The following is a 25,761-nucleotide window of genomic DNA, read 5'->3' as shown; positions in this document are numbered from 1 at the left end:
TCATTGGAATCGACTTTTGTCAAAGCTCTGGAATATAATGTTTCAAATAAAATACTGTAAAATGTGGGGCTATATAAAAACGGTTACATTACCTTTTGATTCTGCTTGCAAAATTGTTGACATACTTATATTCAAAACTATTTGAGTGCTGCTGATTTTATGTCAACTCGTTTTTGAGACACCGCAATGATACTCACCGGTGGACACCGTGTACTTCTAATATGCAAGTGAAAAGTGAATCAGACTCCAAAACAACAACTGTTTTGACGTTTTTAGTGAAAAACTATTCAGATATACACTTTATACTTTCTGCATTCGGCAAAATAGCTGGTGAAATTCTCGGTGCCATTGCCGTTGAACACTCGAGTCTTGAGCTCCTGCGACAATGGAAGCCAAGGACTCTTGTCGGTCAGTGGGGGCACCATGCTGGGCGCGCGCAATGGAAGATGAAAAAATACATTTTTGATAAGTGACGGCAAAGTATAATCGCCCATTGCAACACCAATTATGAAATATATAATTGCGCGAAGATGAGCACACAAGTGTTACGAAAGAACAAAAATTACATATCGATGCTTCCTGTCCTTCACAATTTCGACGCTCGCATTCAAACAAACTATACAGTTGAAAAGTTTTTGAATACGAGGTGTGGCTGTAGCTATTGTTTGTACAAATGATCCTCAAAAACAATCGCCAAAACAAGCGCGTGTACGTGCTCAGAGAACCCCCGTGGTCAAAAAATTTCCACCTCGTCAAGCTTCCGTCTTCGTCTAAACTTCCAAACTACGCGCTTGTTGCACATCAAGAACGCAAAGCGGCAAATGCTGTCAGACAAAGAAACAACTGTGAAAAATAAAGAACTGCACTATGAATTCCTCCTCAGCCTTCATAAGGCCCACACACATAAAACACACTCATATGTCCGGCATTGTTCAACACATGTGAAAATAGTGTTATGAACCTTTACCATATGTTATTATAATGCGCTGAATAAGGTCCCAGAATGCAAAAAAAGAAAGGCATTTACCGTTACTTCACCAAGAGCAAAAGTCCCTTCATCCAGAGATGTTCATCCGTAGGGATCTGTCGTCTTCATGTGACGACTTCTGAATAGATTTCGCTGCTGTGGTAGTTAAACATTAGAGAAAAAGATTGTTTCGAGGCCCTTACACACAAACGCGTTGACGAGGCATTCACCCTCATTCCGTCTCTCCAAAGTTTTATTTTCATGCACGTTTGCACCTGATTCTCAGTGTATTATCTTATTTTAATACTGTTATGACCGTCGTCAGTAGGCGCCATTGTGTCGCTGCGTAACGTAGCCGAGCAGCACTCCCATGCCGGCAACCCCAGTTCTCTCGGAACCAGCGTCCAGCGGCGGGGAGCGACAAAGGGATTAGAAGATGGTCCGTGAGCCAATGTATACAAGCAATTCCTCCGGGCCGGCTTGTTTAGCAAGAGGGCGAAGCACACCGAACGCACAGGTCGTGTCTCCATGATTCAAGTATCTACTCCTTGGCTGCCCTTCCTGGGAAAGGTGGAAGAAGCAACCCAACCGCCAAATTGTTCCGGGAAGGAACCCTATTTCCCCTATTCTCAGAGCGATGCGTGAAGAGGAGCAATAACTATTCGGCGAACCATGCATTAGTGACTGATGCCCTGTGCGTGGTGTTTTGTGTGTGTGATTGGTGTTCCACTAAAGGAGGAGGAACCGGACAGGGCTTAATTTACGCCAGGCGCGACCGGCTTCCGTCGGCGCGGCCTGACGGCAACTGGCGCGAAATACGACAGGCTGCATTTCGCGCCGATGCATTACCCAGACAACACTGCGTGTCCCTCTTTTAGTGACGGAAGCCCCACCGCGGGGGTCTAGTGGCTAAGGTACTTGGCTGCTGACCCGCAGGGTGCGGGCTCGAATCCCGGCTGCGGCGGCTGCATTTCTGATGGAGGCGGAAATGTTGTAGGCCCGTGTGCTCAGATTTGGGTGCACGTCAAGGAACCCCAGGTGGTCTAAATTTCCGGAGCCCTCCACTACGGCGTATCTCATAATCATATAGTGGTTTTGGGACGTTAAACCCCACATATCAATCAATCAATTTTGTGACGGAAGAACACCAGACGCACTGAAACGCGCATGCGTCAAAGCAACACAGCGCGGTGCGCGCCTGCGAGTATATGGCAGGACCGGCGCCTGGCGTGGCAACGCTGCCGTAATGCGACGAAATGAACGCCGGCGAGCACGCGCACCGCGTCACGTTGAAATGTATTGGAGTCTTGACTATGGCATGTACTCATGTTCTCACATGACACGCATCTCATGATTATCATGCTTGCACCAGTCACATTTCTTCGTCATCCATTGGCGTAGCGTAATACCGAGTTTGGTACATGTGAAGCTAGCGAAACGGCCGCGAGCGCATCATGAGCGTGGCATGTAGTGATGTTGTTACATGACACGCATGCCATGATTTTCATGTTCGGGTCTGTCGCTCGTGTTCGCCATGCAATAATGTCATACCATATTAGTTTAGCAACATGCCATGTGAACGAAAAAAGAGAATATACTTGACGAAGCAAGATATTTAGCCGGTTTAACCTGAATAACCAGCAAAAACGCACATGAATTAGAAAAAAAGAAAAAAATAACGGGGCAAATCTAGACTAACTGCTTATTGCTTCTGTCGCCCTCTCCATGGAACTCTTTTATACTGATATACGCGTTGTTTTGCCTTTTTATATTCGTGTTTGATACTTCACCAAAAACACCTGCTTTCGAAATATTTGAAGCAAGCCGAATTCCCGATCACAGCTAGTTCAGCAAGTCCAGGCCAATGAGCATAAATTTCAGCACAGTAGTGGTGCACACGCATGCTTCCGCACAGTGCGCCTCCCCAGTGCATCATTTGTCTGCGCGTGCAGCCAGCGATGACGTCATTTTAGAGGCAGCTGCAGCTGTGGTATCAAGCATGCATCATGTGGCTGGGACCGCCCAATAAGCCACGTTGGAAGGTCCACGTCACGCGCAGCACGCTATTGTGCGTCGGAACGAATCTGCACTCAATAACGGACCGTACGAATCCTGGCTTAGAAAATGTTGGAGAGGCGGTAGCGAAATATTCTGCGTCTATCAGTGTCACGTGGAGATCATAGAGGTTCAATGAATGATTCACCCCGTCGTGGGAAACATTCATCAAATCTACGGCACCGCCTTCCGAAGCGCACGCTCCCTTTCCCTTGTATTTTTTGCCAGCGTTTACGCGGGAGCGAACTAGCTATCATTGGACCCGCACCTACGCTGCCATTACCAACATTCTCCTATAGAATACCCAGAGGACTCTTGCAGTGCGCTAGACAGACCTGGCCAAGGAGGAGATTGCCACTGGCTGGGCCGCCCACGTCCTGGAACATTGTGAACTCAAGAACGCAAAGCGCAGCGGGATCGAGCGGGGGGACTCTGCATGGCTAGTAAGCGTCCGAATCTCATGTTTAAATAAATTTTTACCTCCTTTTCACCCGCGATTTCGCTTTCTCTATTGCTGAAATGTAGCCATCACTCCACGAATAACGCGCAATATCGTGTCCCGTGGCCGGATTACTGGTTCATCGATCCTGATCGTCTTTGATTAGCAGAAATACTCCAAAATAATATCAATTTTTGCTGCTTTCACGCGCCGCGAGATTTGCAACGAAATGACTCAAGCGGCATATCAGTCAAGAGGAAGGTATAACAGCTGCATCTTATCAATGTTTACCTACGGAGCAGAAAGTGGTAGGCTTACAAGGAGGGTCCAGCTTCAATTGATGACAATGCAGGGAGCGATGGAAGGGTGAATGAGAGGTGTAATCTTAAGAGACAGGAAGAGAGCACAGTGGGTCAGGGAAAAAACCGGGGTTGAAGAAATCACAGTTGGAATCAAGAAGAAGAAATGAACATGGGCCAGGCACGTAGCACGTAGGCCGGATAACCGCTGGTCATTAAGGGTAACCGACTGAATTCCGAGGGGAGAGTAGTTTAGGGGGAAATATGAGATTAACAAGTTTGGACGTATAACGTGGCTGCGGAAAGCACAAGACCGGGTGGATTAGCGGAACATATGAGAGGTCTGCAGCGGGCGCAGTCAGGTTGATAATGATGATGATGGCATTGGAAATACTTGAAACCGATCAACGTAAAACCTGTATTGAAAAAAAACGTAAGAAACGCACCAACCTGTTATCGAGGGCGTTGCCAGGAGTAGAGGCCCCGTCACGAGACCAGAGACGCCACAAGTTATGGGAACCCGACAAGCGCCAAGATAGTCGGTGATCAGCACAGGGGAGAACGAAGCGGTTGCCGAGATCAGCAGGGACTGTACGAGAAAGATGCCGACGAAAGAAACAAATCCTTCCGAGTAACTTAAAGCAAACATCGACGCCGACAGAAGGCCGAATGTCAATGCCGCAAGCAAGCTTCGGTTCACAAAGCCGCGGTCGGCCAGAAAGGGCAAGCCCATGTGGCCTAGAAGCAGGTCGCTGGTGGCGCAGTATGTTCCCATCAGTTCGGCATTAGCCAATGGCACCCCCTTGTCTCTCGCATAGTCAACTATTATCGATCGAAACATAAATGATGAGTAACTCATCACTGTGTTTTGGAACGCGAGGATGTAAAACGTAGGGTCACCGAAGAGACGGAGCAGTTGCGTTCTGCTAGACGGCGCAGTGTTTCGCTTTCCATTGAGGGCTGGTATTTCGACCTTGCTTGTCAGCGCAGTTCCTGTATTGCCCCCCCCCCCCCCCTGTGACGCATTCACCGCTGGTGATGGGTAATGATCAGCAACCACTCGCAAGATCCGCAGTGCCTGTGACCTCGGAGAACCGGTGCTCTCCTGGGTGCAAGATTGCTTAACATGATTGGTGCTACCACCTTCGGATGCTGTAGATGCTGGTGCCGGTGCGGCATCGCAAGATGCTTGATTTTGCGCGCATGTGTTTATATCGAAATCTGGGATCGGTGACTGACGCGCCTGAAATAACAAGTTTTTGTGAGGCAGGTCAGCTGCCTTTATGAAATTATGACATGACCTGTAACTAATATTCTTTAGCGTTATTATCCGCGTATTGTTATCTGATGATTCTTTGTGGAGTCTAACAGCTCGTATTGACCCAGATTTCACAGTGTCCCTGCTTCCAGTACTATTTCGGCGAAGACAAGGCCGTTCTGTGAACGGATGCCACCGTAGCGTTAACACCAGCGCTGTGACGTGCATGAGCAACGCTCCACATAGCGCGAGCGTGCTCCGAATACCGTAAAGAGAATTAAAGTAAGATGCGACGGTGGGGAAAATGAGAATGGACAATGTACGACCACCGTCTTTAAAACCCATGGAGAAGGATTTGTGCTTCAGGAACGAGGTCGCAATAATAACGGACACAGTATTCTCCACGAAGCCGAGTCCCAGGCCTGTCGAAAAAAAAAAAGACGGGAATGTAGCGACCAACTTTTAGACGATAACAGCGTAGTCGTCTTGATACATTTTGGCCGCATTCTGTGCAGCTGTTGGCGCGCTATGCCATCTCGTAAATTACACATGCTGCAGCAGTTCGCATGCACCTAGGTATACATTTAGTGGTCATGACAAATATTTGCCGTTTAAACACGAACATTATAAGAGGGACAACACAAACGCCGTAAAGTGACACCAACCCCGCTTTGTGTACCACTTTATCCAGCGATAAGCAATGAATATAAGGAATACCCGGGACACGCTTTTTACTTCAGTTTTCTGTAACCATGCTCGTACTTAACTAGGCGGACATTTTTTATACGTCCAGAAAGCAGGCTTCTTAAAAACGAGAGAAACCTACATCTCGTCTATGCGTAACCTAAAACATAAGTTTAAATTTGCTGGCGACGAAGAATAATCTTACAGGTCTCACAGAGAACCTGTGAGACCTGTAATCAGTGTCCATAATCAGCTGTTATATATTATCATAAGTGACATCCCCGAATAGCTGGTCGTGAAGGGCGGCAATGATGATATTAGACCAAGCATTGATATTTTGTCGCAAGACTGCTCAGCGTGTAAGAAATCAGAAACTGGCAGGCGTAACACCAGGAGGCAGTGGGGTGGATGAGGAAACAAGCAGGGGTAGCTGATAATTTATTAGAAAGGCCGCTTCGCACAAGAAGTGTCAAGACTGAAGGCAGTGCGGGACTTCTCTTTTGTGTTTATTTTTTCACTTTGCTTGTTTCCTTTTTTTAATCGTTTCTATTCTTGGCTGTTATACCTCCTATTATCTCTATTCATTTCAATTTTTAGCTATTTTTCTCTGTCTATCTCTCACTTGCTTCCTCTTTATTACTATCTTTATAAGTAGTTTCGCCTTCGTTATGTCAAGCGACGAGAGCATACGACAGCTCAGGCCCCTCAAGTCTTCCTCACGGAATATCATCAAGGTGCTACAAGAGCATGAGGAATAACAATTCTCCTTGGCGGGAGCGAGCGCTCATTCTGCGACGGTTGCCTATACTGTTCGCAGCTTTGTCTGCGTTGCACCAGCATACGACAAGAAACAGCAACTCGCTCCTTTACGTGCCCCTCACGGAAGTGAGACGTCCCCCGCTACGCCACTGATTACCAAAGAGAGAGAAGACCACTCAACCCCTTGTCTATCCGTAGGAACACGGCATATTGAGACATTGCGCAGTTTTAATAATTGATAACTTCATCATTTATGTCGTCGTGTGTTTTTATATGCATACCCTTGTATTGTTACAGTTACTTTCTTTATAAGCCTGCCCTGTGTCGAATGTCGCAAATGTCCAAATCATGTGTTATAATTTTGTGTAGTTGTTGATGTACGCGGTATACGATGTTTTAAGTTATTAAGAAATTAAATGAATCAGTAAACAGGAACAGGTCGTAGCGTCTCTTACTTCCCGGCCCCAGCACGAATTCCTGTATGTGGGAAGTGATTGAGACGCATAGCCAAGAGGAAAACGGACAGACAAAGAGTTAAGTGGTCTTCCCTCTCTTTGGTAATCAGTGGCGTAGCGGGAGACGTCTCAAGTCCCTTTTTGTAGGACCCGACTCCGCCCTACCGGGGCACCAAACCAATCGCCACTATCGACGCGGCATATTTTCTTGTCAGTCGGAGTGTATCATCTTCGACGGCCGCCCCCGCGGCCCGCACCAGTGGAAAACCCTCTCCCAAGCAAAGCCGAGCAAGTAACAATGTTCAAACTCAAGCCTCAGGGAGAGAGATGGGCGAGCCGTCCGAAGACACTTTAATTACGGGCGAACAATGGTCCCGATGCTTCCGGTACTTGATGAGCCGATGTCCAGACCAAGTCTCAACGTTTCCATGCAGCTCTGTGTCTCTCGCGAAATTCTCCGTAGCCGCCGCTTATTCGTCATTCAACGCCGCGGGTGGCCATCCGCCCAGAACGCAATAATGAGCCCTGGAGCCATGGAGGCTGACAGAAGTCAGACCGGACCCGGCACAGGTGCTGCGGCAGGGTCGCATTCCCCGAACCAACAAAAGGTGGTCTGCTGCTCCCCCATGCCACAAATCTGAAGGGTGCGCGCGGATTACCTCCACCGTACATTGTCACACTGTCTGTAGACGACAAGGCGCCGTCCGGTCCTCGCGTTTGCGCGGGGGGGGGGGGGGCACGAAAATAGTAGAAATAATCCTTCCAGGTACTCCACTCCGGAATGCCCATTCGTTACACCGAAGCTTTTTTTTTTCCTTTTTTATGCGTGGGTTCAAGAAACGATCGAAAACATCTTGAAAGGACCGGGGTTCAGTCCGTGTTTGCGGGGACGTCACAGGAGCCCAAATTCGTCTCGGCAGGACAGTTCAGCATAGGACCGCGGACAGACGTTCGTTCACTGCAGCAAGACTGGTAACAAGGGATGAGAAGATGCGACTGAGTGCGACAGAAATTTCGCAGAGCTGACAAAATTGAAGAAAATTGGTCACAGAAAATAATATAAACTGCCCTCCCCCACATACCCATAAAAAGAAATGACCACCCATGCACTCAGGACAGATGGCTAACCAAAGAAGCTGAAACGTGTGGCCACAGGCGCTTGGGAACGTCGCAGACGAAACCAAAGTGCCGAGTGATCTTCAGTCGTACTGGCTGTAAATTTTAGTTAAATACCGGAAGTTATGAGGAACCCTTCCATGAGGAACCATCCCAGGGTCACATTACAGGAAGAATTTTTTTCGAATTGCTTATTGGTTAATATTATTGGGATCAACGGATTTGCGGCTGAAGTGGCCGGCACTCGTTTTTACGACAAACCTAAGCAGTAAACTTTGCAACGTAGCTGAAAATAGATAAGAAAAGGTGGTTAGCGTCAAGTCGCAAATGCAGCGGAGAATAAATGAGCTATGGTGGAGGTAAATTGGACAGCAAAGAATGGAATAAAAACAGTCAGATTTTATGACTATTCAGACGAAAGGTATCCACTCTGAGGGGGGTGAATGAGTGTGCCTTAGATTGCGAAGCTATAACGAGAAATTTTCACGTGAAATCTATTCGTGCTTTAAATGCGCAGAAATTATGAGAAAGTATACTGATAAGTTGTCACAGAACGAGCGCTAAAAATGGGCGTGCCGCCAAATTCTTGCGATAACGCGCGGGAGAGACACCGCGAGGTCAAAAGAAAAAAAGGAAAACAAAAATCCAAGGCTCCCCGGGCGCGCGCTCTCTCTCGGAAGCGTGGCTCCGCCAACGAACCTCCTCACCCAACATCAGCGGCCGAGCAAGCACTCGAAATTTCTAGAAGGAGAGAGGCGTGGTCATGCCGAGTTGAGTCATCCGACGCGGAGGGCATTCGAACCGTCTCGCCCTCTCCCCAGCCTTCGCTGCGTATCGCGCCGACGAAATGACGAGAACCTTCTGGAATCTCGCGCGGAAGGTATTTAATCGAGCGGCCGAGACGAGAAAGCAGGAGAAGACGGAAGTTAGCGCCAGAGCGCGTAGGGATTCCGCCGTGTAGTCGGCGAAGGTTTTGTCCGTGGAGACAAAGCAGGAGAAGATGATTTCCACCAGAGGGGTGACGACTCGAGCTACAGGCAAGAGTGTGTGTTTACCGCTATCGAGCGAAGACGCGTGGCAACAGCTGCGTGTGTGAAGCCGGCGTGTTTCCGGCGAAGAAGTTTGAAGCTTGGAGAGTGGCCAATTGAAGACGCGAGGTTTCCTGGAAGAGAAACTTCGAGGGCAGCGGAACGGCAACGACACTGGACTTTGAGTGAGTGTTTCTCGGAAGAGTATCATCCAGACTTTTGTTCCAAGAACTTTGGACTGAATAGGTTTCCTATCTCTTTAGTCTTTAAGTGTCTTGGTTGTTCAATGCATGCGACTGCATTGTAGTGCGTATTGTTGTCTGTGTCCGTTGTTTCGAGTGTGGCTGATTGTACTGTGTAGTACGTTGTTTGTTTGGTGATATATTGTACTCAACTATTGTGGAGAGTGCATACTTGTGTGTTGTTTTGATCTGCAATTATTGCGAATATAATTTCGTTTGTTTATCAACTCTCGGCTCTGACTTGTTCTTTGGGCCACAGCCGGCGTCCGCTGGCGCGCCAAAAAGGACCACTTCTAAATTGTCCACGCTTTCGTGGTGCGGTTCGGGGGGCCGATACTTCGGCCCTTGGAATTAGCCCGGCGATCGCCTCCCCAATTAACGGGACCTGTGTAACATAAGTAAAGTAAGTTGAGAGACCAAGTCTGCCCGAGATATCAAGTTTGAATGGCAGTTCTGCGAACATAAATGAATGTGTGGTAGAGAGAAGTAAGGGAAAGCTGGAGGGTTGGAGGCGGAATACCTTGGAACACGCGAAATGAAAACATTTTACAATAACATTGAACACCGCGAGAAGGGCGGTAGAACTTGACAAATTGTTTGTAAAAACCGGACTTCGTAATGAAGGATAACGAAGAACTTGCTAACTCTTGCTGTAATCCCGATTAAAAGAGAATGCTTCAGGCATAAATGTGTCTGTTACATTGTTTGAAGTACCGGACCGCGAGCCCGTCATTTTGACGCGATGAGTCCAACGCCCATTATTTTTGTTCATTTTTCTTTCCATTTTGATTTTTGGAGCACATAGAATAAGAGCTTTATGGGCGCCACATGAAATGAAAAATTGACGTGACGTGGTATGTTCAGTGACTTGCAATAGCTATTGGCATGATGGGTTGATTAGATAGTGTCATGGTGATATGCTTGGCGCTGCTGCAAGTGAGCAGTGGGTGCACCACGCAGCACTTTGATTTCACAATCAGCGTACATACAAATTATTATATGCTAGGGTATGCGACCCTTTATATCGCTAACTGTTACCCTAATTCACCCTTAATCCAAGAGGCTCACAATCCCAGCTGAGCGCTCAATTCCGCAGTGGCAAACAAAAATTAAGTACTAAATTACGCTGTAATGCGACAAATGTTCTGATTCCCCTCGGAGGTGAAGTATTAGCATTAGATTTTAACAAGCACTTACCATGCACAGCACCCAAAAGTAAAGTCATGAGCTCCATGTTAGGTACAAATGCTGCTAGCATGAGACTTGTCCACAGTAGAACGCTGCCGACGAGAGAAATTTGGAAAATGCTCAGGAAGCGCTGGAGTAACGAAACAATGAGGCCTGAAAATTAAGATTCACATAATAAGTACCTGCATTTCTGTAATTATAAAGAGTGTTAAAAAATAAGCTTTATGACCTTGTGGAACTTCAGCGCTTGAATGTCCACGAAAACCACCCTTGTAGATAAACTATATATCCAATTATGTATCCAGTGACGTATACAAAGTGCGACAATAATCAACACTGTCAGCCACCCCATTAACTAAGATTGAATAAACAACTTTTTAGGTCACAGCATCAGACGAGCTTATTTGTCTGTGTTCAGAAGTTGGAGACAATTGTATCTCTCTACCCAGTTCCACTTGAAAAAAAAATTGTCTAGCTTGTCTGGGCGCCGATATACGCCACTGCCAAATTTAATTGCGGTTTTCATCACTACGCCACGCAAGACGGTGATGATTGGTTCCTTCCTGATAATAAAATCATTTATTGCTTTTTTATCACCACCAGGTAGTAGAATAAATAGAACCGCTATCAGCCTTCGACCCGTTGTCAGATCAAACACCCCATGTAAATGCCGTGACATATCGGGGAGGAGCTCTGCGCCACTGCTCACTATCTTGCATGCGAATCATGCTAACCGCACTCATATTTTGCACTAGCATGTCTCGCAGCACAAGGAAGAATTCGTCCACGTAGATCTGCCTCCAACTTTTCATTACAAATATAACCTGTAGCTGAAGTCACTAAAAAGATGATTATTCAATCATGCTTATTGGACAGCACAACCCTTCAGAGCACAGGGATCCAAAGCGTGCTGCTGCATGCACTCGTCTTTGACTGAATAATCGTGTCTCGTTGGTACATTTGGACAAGTGCTGCTTAGCTTTTTGAGTCATCAGATCTGACTGGTCTCGTGAACCTTGACTGATTCCTGTAAAATATTGTGCCTGCTTATCCTCAGTAGCTTTCCTATCAACACATTGAGGGCTAGACCCAGTTTAAGCTTGTGCGCTTTTCGTATCAGAAGCTGGTCTTCTTAGTTTGACAGAGTGTAGGATATGTTGGTAATTCGTTTTACCAACATGCTCTCTTTCACTGTTGAAGCTTCATTAGCGGTAGGTGGTATGTTTTTCTCTTGATAATCACAAGGCGTTTATTGTGAATGTATCGAACTTCTTGATCAGTACATCGTTCCTTCGCACCTTGTGTATGACATGCGCAAAACTTCCTGGGGACACAAACAGCGACGACACTGGTACCGCTTCGAAAAAAAAAGTTATGTGTGCGTCTCTCGCGGCTTCTGTTATCAGTCTAAGAGGTGTTTTCGCAACACCCTGTTGTAATTGTTCCTCTATATATGTTATGGAGCCTTTTTATCACTTGGTGTCGACCGGTGACGGCATTGGACTGCTTGTACAGTAATGCATTTTGAGTGGTTGTCTCGGTTGCTGAAAGTTTCCTACAAACGATTGCACGGCTGACGACCAGTGTAGTCCCACTGGTCGTCAGCCATCTGGCTTTTGCGTTCTTCTGTCGGAAGACCGCGGCAATGCTACTGTTTATTGTAATATAGATTGATAAAGGTATGGTAAACTTCGGTGAGCTTCAGAATTGTTAGCAGTTTGATTGTTTTGATATATTTGAAACTATCGGTTGTATCTCTTACTATCAATATTAGTACTGACCTCAAGTAGGAGCTTTTCCTAAAGCAGGGGTGCCTAAGGAAGGGTTCCTGCCTTTCGTGTCTGTTGACGAATCAGTCGCTAAATTCGTAAGCGCTGCACTTAGGCACCCTAAGCTTGCCCCATGCGTAGCTAGTACGTAGCAGTAAACACCGGTCTACCAGTGTACGTTTTTAGATGTGAGGAGCATGCAAGATCTCAGAAAAGTTAGAGTCAGGAATCCAAATGGCTCATTGTATATGCTGTACCTACATTTTTCATGGCCGGTGATGTGGAATATTTCTCAGGCATGAAAATAATTGTTCACAAGTAATGGTCATTCGACTAGTAAAACGCTGGACCGTATGCAGTACGATACGCAACCACAGGATACGTCATTTTATCGGTTTGCTGATCTGAACACACTTCTTGAAGTTCAAAGAATTGCATTCAGTCTGGCTCAAAATACGTGGTTAAAGCCTCCTTCAGAAGTTGTAGAAAAGCGTATTGCTTTTTAAAAGCGAGAGAAAGTTCGGGCTGTGATAAATGTCCCGCCCACCTGCGCAGTTAAGCATCGCAGCCATTGTGCTGGCCGACCAAGATGCAGCTTCGTGGCTGACCCTGAACGTGTCCACGAAGTAGACGTAGAAAAGGCCCGAGGTACCAAACACACTCGTGGCAAACAGGACGATAAGAGATCCCACCACTGCAACGCGCCAAGGGGCGTTGGTCTGGTTGACCTTACGCCGCTTCTGGGTTGGTGGCTCATTGTCCATGTGACGTAGCGCATTATGTGGCTCTCTAAATGGTGGCACTGAACGAAAAAAAGAGAAGCCATTACGATTTTGCCTTTTCCCGGCACATCATCACACGACAGTCATTAGGACCAGGGCCGTGGAAGATTAGGTCTGTCAGTTCTGTATGTGTCACCGGTCTGCGTGGACTGTGTTGCTCTGTACAGATGTGGATGGCACTGAACAGAGCCCATGCAATAAAGCGCACTACAACAACCGATTATATAACCAGCTCTGACTATAGTACTAAGACCGTAGATCAATTTTAAATAAGGTTGACTGACAAAAAAAAGCTTTGATAGTTACTTTTTTACTATCGCCATAAGACAGGAATGATGGTAACATTATAAAGAGCCGTTAGAATTCATACCGCTGCTTCAGAATCCTAAAAACAATGACTATTTTTTATTTCTACACAGCTTCTCAGGGTTCAATAATGCCCAGTAGTAGACGAGAGAAGCTAAAGCCCTTTGAAACTATCTATAGATAGTTTCAAAGAGCCGTACACTTTCTGAGTCTGCAAAAAGTATAATAATGTCAGTAAATGCAACAAGTATAGTAATGTTAATGATTTCGGTGGTTTAACGTGCAAAATCACAATATGAGTCATGTTGGAAAACGTAGCCATCAAAATAGCATTTCTCCAAAATCAGGCTGTGAAAATGCAGAGACTTTCTGCGGCGTGCTCGAAGCCGGAAATTTGAGTTGTGCGGAGGCATCACTTACTGGTGGAGGGGGCAGCAAGGGTGGAGCGCTGACTTCGCAGACTGTGAACTGTGAAAGCTCGTTAATTGAAATTTCACAAGACCGAAACAACATCTCAAAATTAAGCGCATGCCGATTTACGGAAAGTATTAAAAATATTATACGTCTGTTGCAACGATGTGTTCTCATTTTCTTGGTTGATACATAAATCCTGCGTTTTTTTGCATAAGGGCAGTGTGAAAATCTAAATTTGCACAAATGCAACAACGACCAGATACTGTTACGTTTAATTAGCCCGAAACGCGCTCAAGGCCTTTGCCTTATAACGTACCACCACGGACACCGTGCGTCTTCCCATGTGATGTCGACGGTTCCTTCACAAGTGAAACTGCCCGCAACGGATAGTTCACGTATCGCAATGTAACAAACAAGCTTTATGCATCTTCATACTGAGCCGCCGCTGAACACACTTCATTTCTCAACAGATTTCGCCATCATTTAGGATATGTTAGACTGTGTGCGCATGTTTGCAGGATCCGCATGTAGATGAAACCGTGGTCGCTAACTTGTGATGACAGTGACACGGAGAGTGCAATATTGTTTCGCATATCGGAAAACGCCGTTCAGTGGCGTAACTAGGGGGGGGCAAGGGGGTACAAGTGCCCCGGGCGCCACTAGGGAGGGGGCGCCAAGCCGAGTCCTCGGGTTGGCGCCCCCTGGAAAGGTTGTCAATGTTTTTTTCCGTAAAACCGCCTGGAAGGGGGGAGGGGCGAGGTTGTAATGTACGACTGGAAGTGGGGATGGTGGTGAAGGAAAGGGTTGCCGCAATGGCTTTTGCATCGGGAAAAGGATCCTCTATTTTCATTTTGCTGCGCTACCTCCGTGCCTTCCCATGACCCTCGGCTAAGCTTTGTTTTGTGCTCCGCAGCACTGGGTTAGATGAGTTTCAGCGAACCCCACCAGCCTCCCAAACCACTTACTGAAAGCTTCCCTGAAACCAACCACGTACGTAAACAAAATAAAATAAAAAAGTTCGAATGCACCTTTTTTGAGTAAGAACAGAAAACTCCAACGAAATAGCCGATCGTCCAACGACTAATCGTCCACGCAGCGGCGGAAGGAAGGGCGAATATAATCCGTGACCTCGGCACCAAAGGCTAAACAAAGGCGTTTATTCGCAGAGTTCTCTGGAGGAAAGACGGAGAAAGCGTGACACGACGGCGACGTTTGTTGATTCCCTGCATCGCGGGCGCCAGCAAAGCAATAGAAGGGCGGGGGTCAACGTTTCCCACATGCCATCCACCGCCATGGGCAGGTTCATCCTTTGGCCCAAAGAACACGCACCTGCGAAAAAAGCGCAGAGCGTAGTGTACCCGACAGCATGTGCCGACTGCCCCGCTTCGTACGTTGGAGAAACCAAGAACTTCCCTGAAAGAATGCGGCCGCACAAGGATGACCTCCATCAATGGAACAGCGAACGGAGCGAAACGGCAGAACACTCCGACCAGTTTAACCCCCATACCAGACCCGAGGGCGCGGTGTCTAGCTGGTTGCTTTGTTTTGTACTCACCCTGCATTCCTTGGGATGCACAAATAGCGCGAAAGCTTAGGTACGAGAAACTTGGGCCTGGGAAGCGCCCGTGCCGTCAAGATTTTTGCAGTGTGGACTGGAAGAGAACAATGACGGGTAAGGGACTTCCGGAAGTTTGAATAAAAAAAGAAAAATACTATACAAAAACGCGGGCGTAGCTCATCGAAATCAGAACTGGTGGCCCTTGGCCTCCGAAATGGCCCGCCGCGCGCCAGTAGGCAATCGCGGAAGCCTACATTAGCGCTTTTAATGGGGGGGGGGCTGTAGTAATAATTATTATTAATAATAATATTATTATTATTAATAATAATAATATTATTATTAATAGGAGCTGTAGTAATAATTATTATTAATAATAATATTATTATTATTAATAATAATAATAATAATATTATTATTATTATTATTAATAATAATAATAATAATAACAAACATTATCACGGGCATAATGAGGGGCGCGGAAATATATTTGCCCTGGGCGCCGTCCTATCTAGTTACGCCACTGACGCCGTTTTCGCTGTTTTGCGTAGCACATTTGAGACACTCGGCACACGACACGCTCTGTGGATCGTACGTGTTGTGGTCACTTGAGTACGAGTTAATGAAAGTTCCATGCTCTTGAAAAACGCATACACCTCTAGGGCTAGGGCACACGTCCTAATTATTCGATTCTCTGAATTGACCAGCTTTTGCTTTATTACATTTGTGTATCTTTTAAGCGTGTTTCCGGCAACTGCTTCAAAAGACACACACACACAAACACACACACACACACACGAATCCCGGCTGCAGCGGCTGCATTTCCGATGGGCGGAAATGTAGGCCCGTGTGCTCAGATTTTGGTGCACGTTAAAGAACCCCAGGTGGTCGAAATTTTCGGAGCCCTTGATTATGGCGTCTCTCATAATCATATGGTGGTTTTGGGACGTTAAACCCCACATGGCAATCAATCAATCAATCAATCAATCAATCAATCAACACGCACACACGCTGACACACACAAACCGCCTTGGCGCTCTTGTGGCTAAGGTACTCGGCTGCTGACTAGCAGGTCTTGGGATCAAATCCTAGTTGCAGCGGCTGCATCGATGGAAGCGAAAATGTTGTAGGCGTGTGTGCTCAGATTTGGGTGAACCACGTTAAAGAACCCCAGGTGGTCGAAATTTCCCGAGCCCTCCACTACGGCGTTTCTCATAATCATATGGTGGTTTTGGGAAGTAAAACCCCACATATCAATGAATCAATAAATCAACACACATAAGAAACCAATTGCACAGAGTAAAACTGAGTCCACCGGCAACTAAGCAGCGCGCTATGGTCCTCCACATCGTGGTGTAGAGTCGATAAAGTCGTACATAATGTTAAGAAAGATAAATAGTTCACCTGAGGGCACTTTTTTTGGGCTACAAAATCTTAAACACATGCGCCCTCGGTTCGCTGGGGCCGGGTGCGCACGGCCATAAACATCACTGCCTCTGTTGACATCGTAGGAGAGACCACACCAGCGGTACCGAGCAGGCCAAGTCGGCCTCGAATCTATCAAGTGGCCATCGTGCGCTCCGTTTGTCAGCTGCGAATGCCTTTGTGTTCGTTAGATTATTTTCCTTAAACTTCCAAAACTGCCCGTGTCAATTTGGCACCATTTTTTTAGTATAGCAGGTACTCTTAGTAGTAATTGTATTGTAAATGCGAAGAAACAAAAGTGCAGAAGAAGATAACTTGCCGCAGGCGGGGACCAACCTGTGGCCTTTGAATAACGCGTCTGATTCTCTACCACTTCAGCGGTGGTCATTCGTCGACTTTCATCATCATCATCCTGACTACGTCCACTGCAGGACAAAGGCCTCTTTCATGTTCCGCCGTCGACGTTATATGGTATAAATGTGCATTTAAAGCTGGTTGTGTCGGTTAGAGGCGCCCGTAGCCATTACGCTGAGTGTTGAACGCTCTTTTTGCTTGTTGACGTGACGCCAACAGGTAGTATAGATGATAACATACGTATAGGGTGCCTTCAGTTAGTATGAGAGGGGTCATTGGCCAACTGCCAGCGCGTAGTAAGATCACGTTCTATATGACGCCAACAGGCGAAAAAGAGTGTTCCACATTCGTCGTAACGGCTATTGACGGTGCTAACTGACACAACCACGCTTCGGTGCAAATATACAACAACAACAACTACTTCTACTACTACTACTAATGTTATTATCAATGATAATAATAATAATAATAATAATAATAATAATAATAATAATAGGCCCATGCACTTGGTGAAGCGCAGCTCAACAAATCATTATAAAGGGCACATTTTCAGCCTCCACCTTTCCAAGTGTTACATTGCAGTGGGTGTTATAGCAACGTGCAGGTTCTTAGTTAATGGGTGTCCGAGCCGTCGCCCCAGACTCCCACGAAAAGACGAGGCCGTTTGTACGCCACACTTTATACACACGAAAAACGAACACACATAACATGGACAGGCTATTTAAAGAATCCTTCACTGTCTCTGTGAACTATCAAAGTCCTAAACTAACCGTCCCTCCTTTTTAGCATGGACGCAAGACATGAGGTCGGTCTCACCGAGGTTCGTTGCTACGTCTTGAGCTGGCTCGCGTTGTCCGCACGGTCAACCAGGCGACTAGTTGATGGGTAGGCTCCGCCCCCGCAGCCACGTCCCGGCCGGACACCTCTGCTGGAACTCGTGCCCGTAGCCCGACAGCTCCGCGTGTCCTCAAGCACAGGATGCCTTGAAGCCGCAGCACGTCAGCGACGCACGGCCGTGGCAGGTAGAACGTGGCAGGTAGGCCGGGCTCGACTGTTACTAGGCTCGGGTCCGGAACCCAACGGCCGAGTCGAGAGCCCCGTCTTCCTCGTTCCTTCTCGTACCTTCGCCGCCACGCTACTCAACGCTCGTGCTACCTTCGTCGTTGTCTGCTTCAAGCGCGCACTTTGTATGGCGCGCACTTTGAATGGCGCGCACTTTGAAGCTTCGCGCACGACACATATCACAAAAGCCCCCCCTTTAATGAGTTTTTTTTTTTTTTTTTTTAAAAAAAAAAAAACTGCTGACACGTGCGCGGTCTGTAAACCCCTTCACTGTATATGTCCTCTGTATAGTTCACATGTCGAGGTCCAATATTTACTAAATACACAAGAACACCGTTAAATACACTGACATACTTTGAGTGTCCAACACCCAATATCACAGTGCATGAAGTCCGAACTCTTGGCTCACAATCTACTCATGAAGTCCGCACCGGTATTCTCCGACCCTTTTATATGCTGAATGCTAAATGAGTATTCTTGCAATGCCAGGCTCCACCTCAGGACCCTACTGTTCAATAGTGTAAACTGGTATAGGTGAATCTGCCTCCTCTTCTTCCATCACTACGAATGACGCTGTTTGTGTAAACCTCTCCGGTTCGCGATCCTCGTAACGCTTTAACATGTTGATGTGGAACAACTTGGTGTCACGTCCCAAGTCCAACCAGTAGTCATGACTGCCCTTTTTCCCTGTGACCTTAAAAGGTCCTTTCCATTGCATGAGTAATTTATTTTCCGTAGTAGGGAGTAGAATAAGGGCCCGGTCGCCTACTTCAAGCTGACGTTTCATGCTTCGCTGATCATAGTATTGCTTCTGTGATTTTCTTGCTCGTGTCAAGTTCTCATGAGCCAACTGCAGTGTTTTTTCAAGACGATCTCGCAGATCCAATACATATCCGTAAGTTGTCTTCGCCTCGTCGCCGATGTGTTCTCCAATCCATAATTCTTTTAACAAACTAAGTGGTCCTCTGACGTCACGCCCGTAAATAAGTTCGAAGGGAGAAAATCCCGTGCTGGTCTGAGGCACTTCACGATAGGCAAAAAGGAGTGGGGCAAGCAACCGATCCCAGGATCTTGGTTCCTCCTGGCAGAGCTTCCGCAACATCTGTTTTAACGTACCGTTAAATCGTTCCACCAACCCGTTACACATAGGATGGTAAGGTGTAGAACTGAGGTGCTTAATGGCCAGTAACTCGTTGACTTCTTTCATCAGTTCGGAAGTAAAACAAGATGCTTGATCACATAGAATTTCACGCGGGAATCCTACGCGTGAGAACATCTCCACCAGGCCCTCTGTTACTGTCGCCGAATCGATTGCTGGCAGGGCCACCGCGTCCGGGTAGCGCGTGGCGAAGTCCACCATGGTCAATATGTAGCGGTTTCCGTTTCTCGACACAGGTTTTAAAGGACCGATAATATCGATTGCCACTCGCTCGAAAGGGGTGTCGATCAACGGCATTACGCCCAGAGGCGCCTTGCCCACTTTACCTTTTGGATATGCTCTTTGGCAAATGTCACAGGATCGCACGTATCTCTTTACTTCTTCCTGAACTCCTGGCCAATAGAATGATCCTAGTACTCGGTCAATTGTCCTCTTGATGCCTTGATGGCCCGCCATCAGACTTTCATGAGCTAGCTGCAGTACTTGGCTCCGCAGTTTGCGAGGAACAACTACCTGCTGTACTATCTTGCCGGAGGATAACCGATAATGGCGATATAAAACTCCCTTTTGCATAACAAACGAATATTCTGTCGATCCTCTCCCAAAAAACACCTGCCCAACTTTGTTCCTACAGAGATCTAGGCTCTTGTCCTCCGCCTGCTCAATCTTGAAGATTCGTTGGTTGATATTCAAAGCGGTTGCTTTCACCGAATCCAACGAAGTACTTGAATTCTTGACTACGCTGATCATTGGTCTCTCGTAGCGATCTGCTTTCATCACCCCTAATCTCTCCTTGACGCTTTTAGACTTCGTCTTCCTTTCCGACAGTCCCTCGCTCCACCTGCTATCGGGATCATTGGGATCACGGGATCCTGGCACGTTTCCCACGATGACGTCATACAATGGGGAAGTCATGCATTTAACGATCACCGTACCAGAAAAATAGGGCGAAAATATCTCCACTTTTGCTTCGGGAACTTTTATTCTGCTCCCATCGGCTAAAAATACTGTCGTCATAGCTCCTGTCAGCACTTCGTCGGGCACGAGGGAACGTCGCACAACCGTCGTGTTACTTCCTGTATCCCGAAGAACAGAGACAGGCTTACCAAATAGGAGACCCTGGAGAACTGGCATCTGATATTTCGTTGCCATTTGTTGCGTGTTTACTGCCCCCGACACATTATTCTCGGGCCCGCCGCCGGATGCGTTATCATTGTCTTTAGAGTTCTCTTCGGACAATATACATGAAGCCTTTTTATACGTGGCGGGTTTCTTGGTGCAAACTTGGGTATCGTGTCCTGCCCTACGACAATGCCCACAGTAAGGTTGCTTCGTCCGAGCGCGACAATCTGAGGCTTTATGGCCGATTTTGTTGCAAACAAAACATTGCACTGAAGTTTTTGAGGTCGTGCTCCCACTTTTCACAGCCATGCCGTTTTCAGCCTTTTCTCGAAAAACAAGCAGGTTAGACTGTCGCTGTGCCTCTAAAAACTGATCTGCCGCTTCAGCCATTTCTTCAAGTTTACGGCAATTCTTTTCACGCAAAAAGAGCGCCACTCGATCATGACACTTACTGATGAACTGTTCAGCTACAATCAGGTCACGAACTGACGCGTATTCTTTGTCTACTTTCGACATTTCCACCCATCGGTCGAAAAAACTCATTAATCGTGCAGCGTACTGCCGGCCGGTTTCTCCCTCTTGAGGCTTACTGTGCCGGAACTTCTCACGGTACCCTTCCGCTGTGAAGCGAAATCGCTGAAATAGAGCCAGTTTCACTTTCTCGTAATCAAGTGCATCTTCAGGGGATAGGCGACCAAACACTTTTAGCGCTTCTCCGCTTAGGCACAAACTCAGAGCCGTGGCCCACTTGTCTCTAGGCCACTCTTGCCCTGTCGCCACATTCTCGAACCTTTTTAAGTACGCATCTAGGTCATCCCGGTTTTCATCAAATCCTGGTATAAAATTATGAGGATTGACGTTGGAAGACACCCTTGATGATCGACCTATGTCTGCCCCGACAGGCTCTCTGGCGGTTTCAGTCTGAGTCAGTTGAAGGCGCAATTGGATCGTCCTTTGGGCCTGCTCCTCGACTTGTAATTGCAACTGCATTTGTTCCTTCTTCGCCTCTCTTTCTGCCGCCCTTTCCTCACGAGCTCGAGCTTCTCGCTCATCAATCCAAGTTTTCAATTCCGCACCTTCCAAACCCATGCGCATGGCCAACGCCATTAAATCTGTCGAGCTCATCTTTTCCTCACTAATCGTCAGCCTGACTCAAGCGATACAAATGGCCTCGTCCTGTCGCAGCGGACGCCAGTGTTACATTGCAGTGGGTGTTATAGCAACGTGCAGGTTCTTAGTTAATGGGTGTCCGAGCCGTCGCCCCAGACTCCCACGAAAAGACGAGGCCGTTTGTACGCCACACTTTATACACACGAAAAACGAACACACATAACATGGACAGGCTATTTAAAGAATCCTTCACTGTCTCTGTGAACTATCAAAGTCCTAAACTAACCGTCCCTCCTTTTTAGCATGGACGCAAGACATGAGGTCGGTCTCACCGAGGTTCGTTGCTACGTCTTGAGCTGGCTCGCGTTGTCCGCACGGTCAACCAGGCGACTAGTTGATGGGTAGGCTCCGCCCCCGCAGCCACGTCGCGGCTGGACACATCTGCTGGAGCTCGAGCCCGTAGCCCGACAGCTCCGCGTTGCTCGCACGGTAGACCAGGTGGACCCGTTGGCGCGGTAGACCAGGCACTACCACCGGCCGCGTCCCGGCCGGACACCTCTGCTGGAACTCGTGCCCGTAGCCCGACAGCTCCGCGTGTCCTCAAGCACAGGATGCCTTGAAGCCGCAGCACGTCAGCGACGCACGGCCGTGGCAGGTAGAACGTGGCAGGTAGGCCGGGCTCGACTGTTACTAGGCTCGGGTCCGGAACCCAACGGCCGAGTCGAGAGCCCCGTCTTCCTCGTTCCTTCTCGTACCTTCGCCGCCACGCTACTCAACGCTCGTGCTACCTTCGTCGTTGTCTGCTTCAAGCGCGCACTTTGTATGGCGCGCACTTTGAATGGCGCGCACTTTGAAGCTTCGCGCACGACACATATCACACAAGGTCACCAAAAAAGCTCGCATGGCCATTTATTATTTTCTTAGAATGACCCGAAGGCCTCACATGACGGAACCGACAGCCGCCGCCAAATGTAAAAACCTGTTCATGCAACAAGCGAACGCAGGAGAGTGGAGAGTAAAAAAAAAATGCACGGGAAAAAATAACAATACCGGCTCAGGGATGTACGGCTCATTATCTTATCTGTCATATGTTGGTGAAATGGAAATGAAAACAGTTCCAATTTTATTCAAAGAAAGATATTGTTTTGAAATATTTGTTAATGGCCCCTCGGAAATGTCACGTCCATGGTCCAAACTTTTCGCTCATTCGACGAGGAGCCCAAAAATGTAAATTGCCATACATCTTATGCTTCATTACCCTACAAAGGAGAATTGCACTACCACCTTATTGTCCCACGCTGCCCCAAGATTTCGGGAAAAAACGGTTGGCAATCCTGATAGTGTGCCCTGCGTGCAGCGTGCGTTTGGTTACGCCCCACTATAAGAAAGGCACGACTGCTTGAGTAGATGAAATAGGCCACAAGCGTTTGCTTACCCAGCAAGAAAACCCTTTAATACTTTCTGACACATGTCCAATCCTTATATTGTGTTACACACTCTAACTTTGAACAACTGCAAGTATCAGTTTTCACTGAAAATTGTGGTGTTTCTACAGCTGCTTTTATTTTTTTAGCGGGGAAGGGAGGGGGGCTACATTTGGTGTACTAAATGTAGACATTGTGGGATAATCAGGGTGAACAGTGGAAGTGTCTCAGACAGGCTGGCTGACGTTTCGATAGGAGAACCTATCTTTGTCAAATGCACCTTGTCATCGATGGCGTGTTAACCTCAAGGGGTTCAGTACTTAAAACTAACACAAGTATGACAATGTGCCTTTGTCAAAGATATGTCCTCCTGTCAAAACGTCAGCCATCCTGTCTGAAACACTTCCACTGTTCACCCCGGTGTTCCGAGTACGTGTTTCTATCTGTCGGCTTCCATCTAGATTCTGGTTTTAAATGTAGACATTAGATTTTTGGACAAAAGTGTTATTGTATGAAAACTAGGAATCCACATTGGTTGAAATCTTGGCGTTTTGCACATATGGTTTCTGATCTATACCTTAGCAAAACTGACGAACCTTTCAAGACGCCCTGTGCGGCTGTATTATTAGGATATTTTGCTATTTTGCCATTTACTCAATTTTTATAGCACAGTGAACAACTTGAATCCATGGTTACCTCAGCGAGCAAACAAACTAACGTCACGTCAAGACGGTTGAAGTTTACTGGATAATTGTATTGGGCGCGTTGTAATACAAAGTATACACATTTATTGGACGTTTAAGGGGAACCACGTATTCTTGAAATATTTTCATATGTATTCAAAAGTGCTAGTAAAGTTTTAGTTCAGGGCTTCCAAGGATGTACAGAAATGTAAATATTGTCATGCGTAAAATACTCTCTCACCAGAGCGTATCTGCTCGAGATGAGCACCAGCTTTAATGCTTAGACCACGCGTTTATTTGACGTATATGTTGTCCTCGTGGTTCCGCAGTCAACATCAACGGATGCTTAAATGGTGAATACCTCCATGGCTTACTTGATAGGCCAAAGAAAGTGGAAAGTAGAAAAGGTGTTAACGTCGGCTACGAGACTGGCACGATTTAGGCAAAATATGAGCTGTCACGCTCAAAATGAGTGGGTGCTAGAGAAAATGCGAACAGACATTGTGCAATACACGAAACACACGAATAGCAGTAGAATGCGCAGTTAAGATCACGGCGTAAATGTAGAAGCATGCGGTTAACTTCCTAATTACGTTCCCGAGATGGGCATGCCTACAACATATGTCAACGCCGCAAGTTCGGTCGCGGTCATGGTGGTCGCATTTCGATGGAGGCGAAAGGGTAGAGAACCGTGTACTACGCCATGTCAGTGAACGTTACAGAACGTCAGATGGTCAGAATTTCTGGAGAGCTCCAGTGTAGAGTTGCTCGTAATATTATCATGGTGTTGGGACATTAAATCCCAGATATTATTGTTGCACATGTCGACGTACTCTTACACTTCGCTAACTGAACTTGAATAATAAGTGTAAAGTACACCCCTTACCTTCAGAAATAGTGTCCACGAAGGCAGCGTTGTTCATGTCTCATATCGAAGGCCAGCTTGCGTACAATATTATTCCCCACTGGACAGATATGAAGGTCGAGCAACCGCGCGCTTTCAACAGCTGTTTGGCGACGAGGGAGTACCTCGTGACGCTTTCAATGCTTTCTGCTGCGAAGGAATCTGTAGTGGCTGGAGGAAAATAACACGCAGCAGCGCAACGGCGAGGAATCATGTCAATTAGGCTAGCTCAGGAAAGAAGTGAAAAACAAGTCGTAGCTTTAACTGCAATCCACCGCATTCCAAGAAGCTGTAGCCATGTTAATAGCAAGCTCGGGTAAAACCTCAGTTAGGTCTAGATGGTACATAATCCTGAGGTCAAAGTTAGAGCACGATCGTATGACACAACCCACTTAGCAAAGATCAGACACACACAACCGCTGCCGAACAGCTGTTGTATTCCTTCATACGTCAGTGCGTAGAGTAAAGTCGAAGGCAGCGCTGCTGCCTACGCACAAAACAATAGATCTACTAAAACGTTTTTTTTATTAGATGCTGTTTTCGTGCGCATGTGCGGTCGTGCTGCCTTGGGCTTATGTTATGTATTGACATTTTGAGGAACAAAACAGTTGTTAGCCAGCGCTTGCGTGTTTCGCGTCTTGTCCTTTCCACGTGAGGTGTCTTATGTCTCTACGCTGTAACTTGAATCTGAGGATAAGTAGAGAACTAACTAGACTAATTATACCGAATCTGTCTCAATCCGTTTGTCCTGTTTATCGCATCAACGTCACTAACTTTGGATGATAGATCCCACTGCTCGCTTTCTGCAAAAAAATTAAAAATAAAATAAGGAGTTACGAATAAAGAACAAGTGTGGGATAGTTGATGTGCTTTCCAGAGGGCGATTTGTAGGGGAGGCGTGCGGCGAGAGAAGCATTTAGTTAGCGCCAAAAATATGTGACAGAAAACAGAAGACACGGCTCTAGGTATCCTTTTATACTTTGCTACACTGAAACATACAGTCGACGGATGCATAGAACGCACAAGATTAAAAATTACACTTAATTTGTTTCATTGCAGTGATGAATATTACTGACTTAGTCGCGTTAATCACAAATTTGTTGTTCGAAAATGATAGTATGCAATTACTGAAGGAAGCCGAACTGAACGAAGGCTTGTTTTGTCTGTTATGTAGAACGAAATGAAGCAAAGAGACATTGATG

At 46.8% G+C, this 25,761-nt stretch overlaps 1 protein-coding gene across 2 annotated transcripts; it reads right to left on the bottom strand.

Annotated features, from left to right (window-relative positions):
* Positions 1 to 256: 256 nt before the first annotated feature.
* LOC119170345 (uncharacterized) lies at positions 257 to 24,966 on the bottom strand. 2 transcript variants are annotated; one of them, XM_037421518.2, is made up of 4 exons: positions 24,542 to 24,966; positions 12,807 to 13,061; positions 10,500 to 10,643; positions 257 to 1,123 (listed from the first exon to the last, which is right to left on the bottom strand). In XM_037421518.2, exons 1-4 carry the CDS (start codon positions 24,576 to 24,578, stop codon positions 1,056 to 1,058), a joined length of 504 nt encoding a protein of 167 aa, XP_037277415.2. In that variant the 5' UTR covers positions 24,579 to 24,966; the 3' UTR covers positions 257 to 1,055. The 2 variants fall into 2 exon arrangements, with proteins under 2 accessions (XP_037277415.2, XP_075740177.1); XM_075884062.1 differs by having other exon boundaries at positions 257 to 426.
* Positions 24,967 to 25,761: the final 795 nt, after the last annotated feature.

This window comes from Rhipicephalus microplus, unplaced genomic scaffold (assembly GCF_043290135.1).
Source record: "Rhipicephalus microplus isolate Deutch F79 unplaced genomic scaffold, USDA_Rmic scaffold_23, whole genome shotgun sequence".
NCBI lineage: Eukaryota > Metazoa > Arthropoda > Arachnida > Ixodida > Ixodidae > Rhipicephalus > Rhipicephalus microplus.
This window is presented reverse-complemented; position numbering and strand designations above follow the sequence as displayed.

Bases quoted from the DNA above. Each gene is read 5' to 3' on its own strand.
- LOC119170345 (XM_037421518.2), bottom strand. From the start codon at position 24,578: ATGAACAACGCTGCCTTCGTGGACACTATTTCTGAAG. The intron at 13,062-24,541 runs GTAAGGGGTGTA...TTTTTCGTTCAG, and splicing joins CGTGGACACTATTTCTGAAG to TGCCACCATTTAGAGAGCCA. The intron at 10,644-12,806 runs GTGGGCGGGACA...CTTAATTTTCAG, and splicing joins TGCGATGCTTAACTGCGCAG to GCCTCATTGTTTCGTTACTC.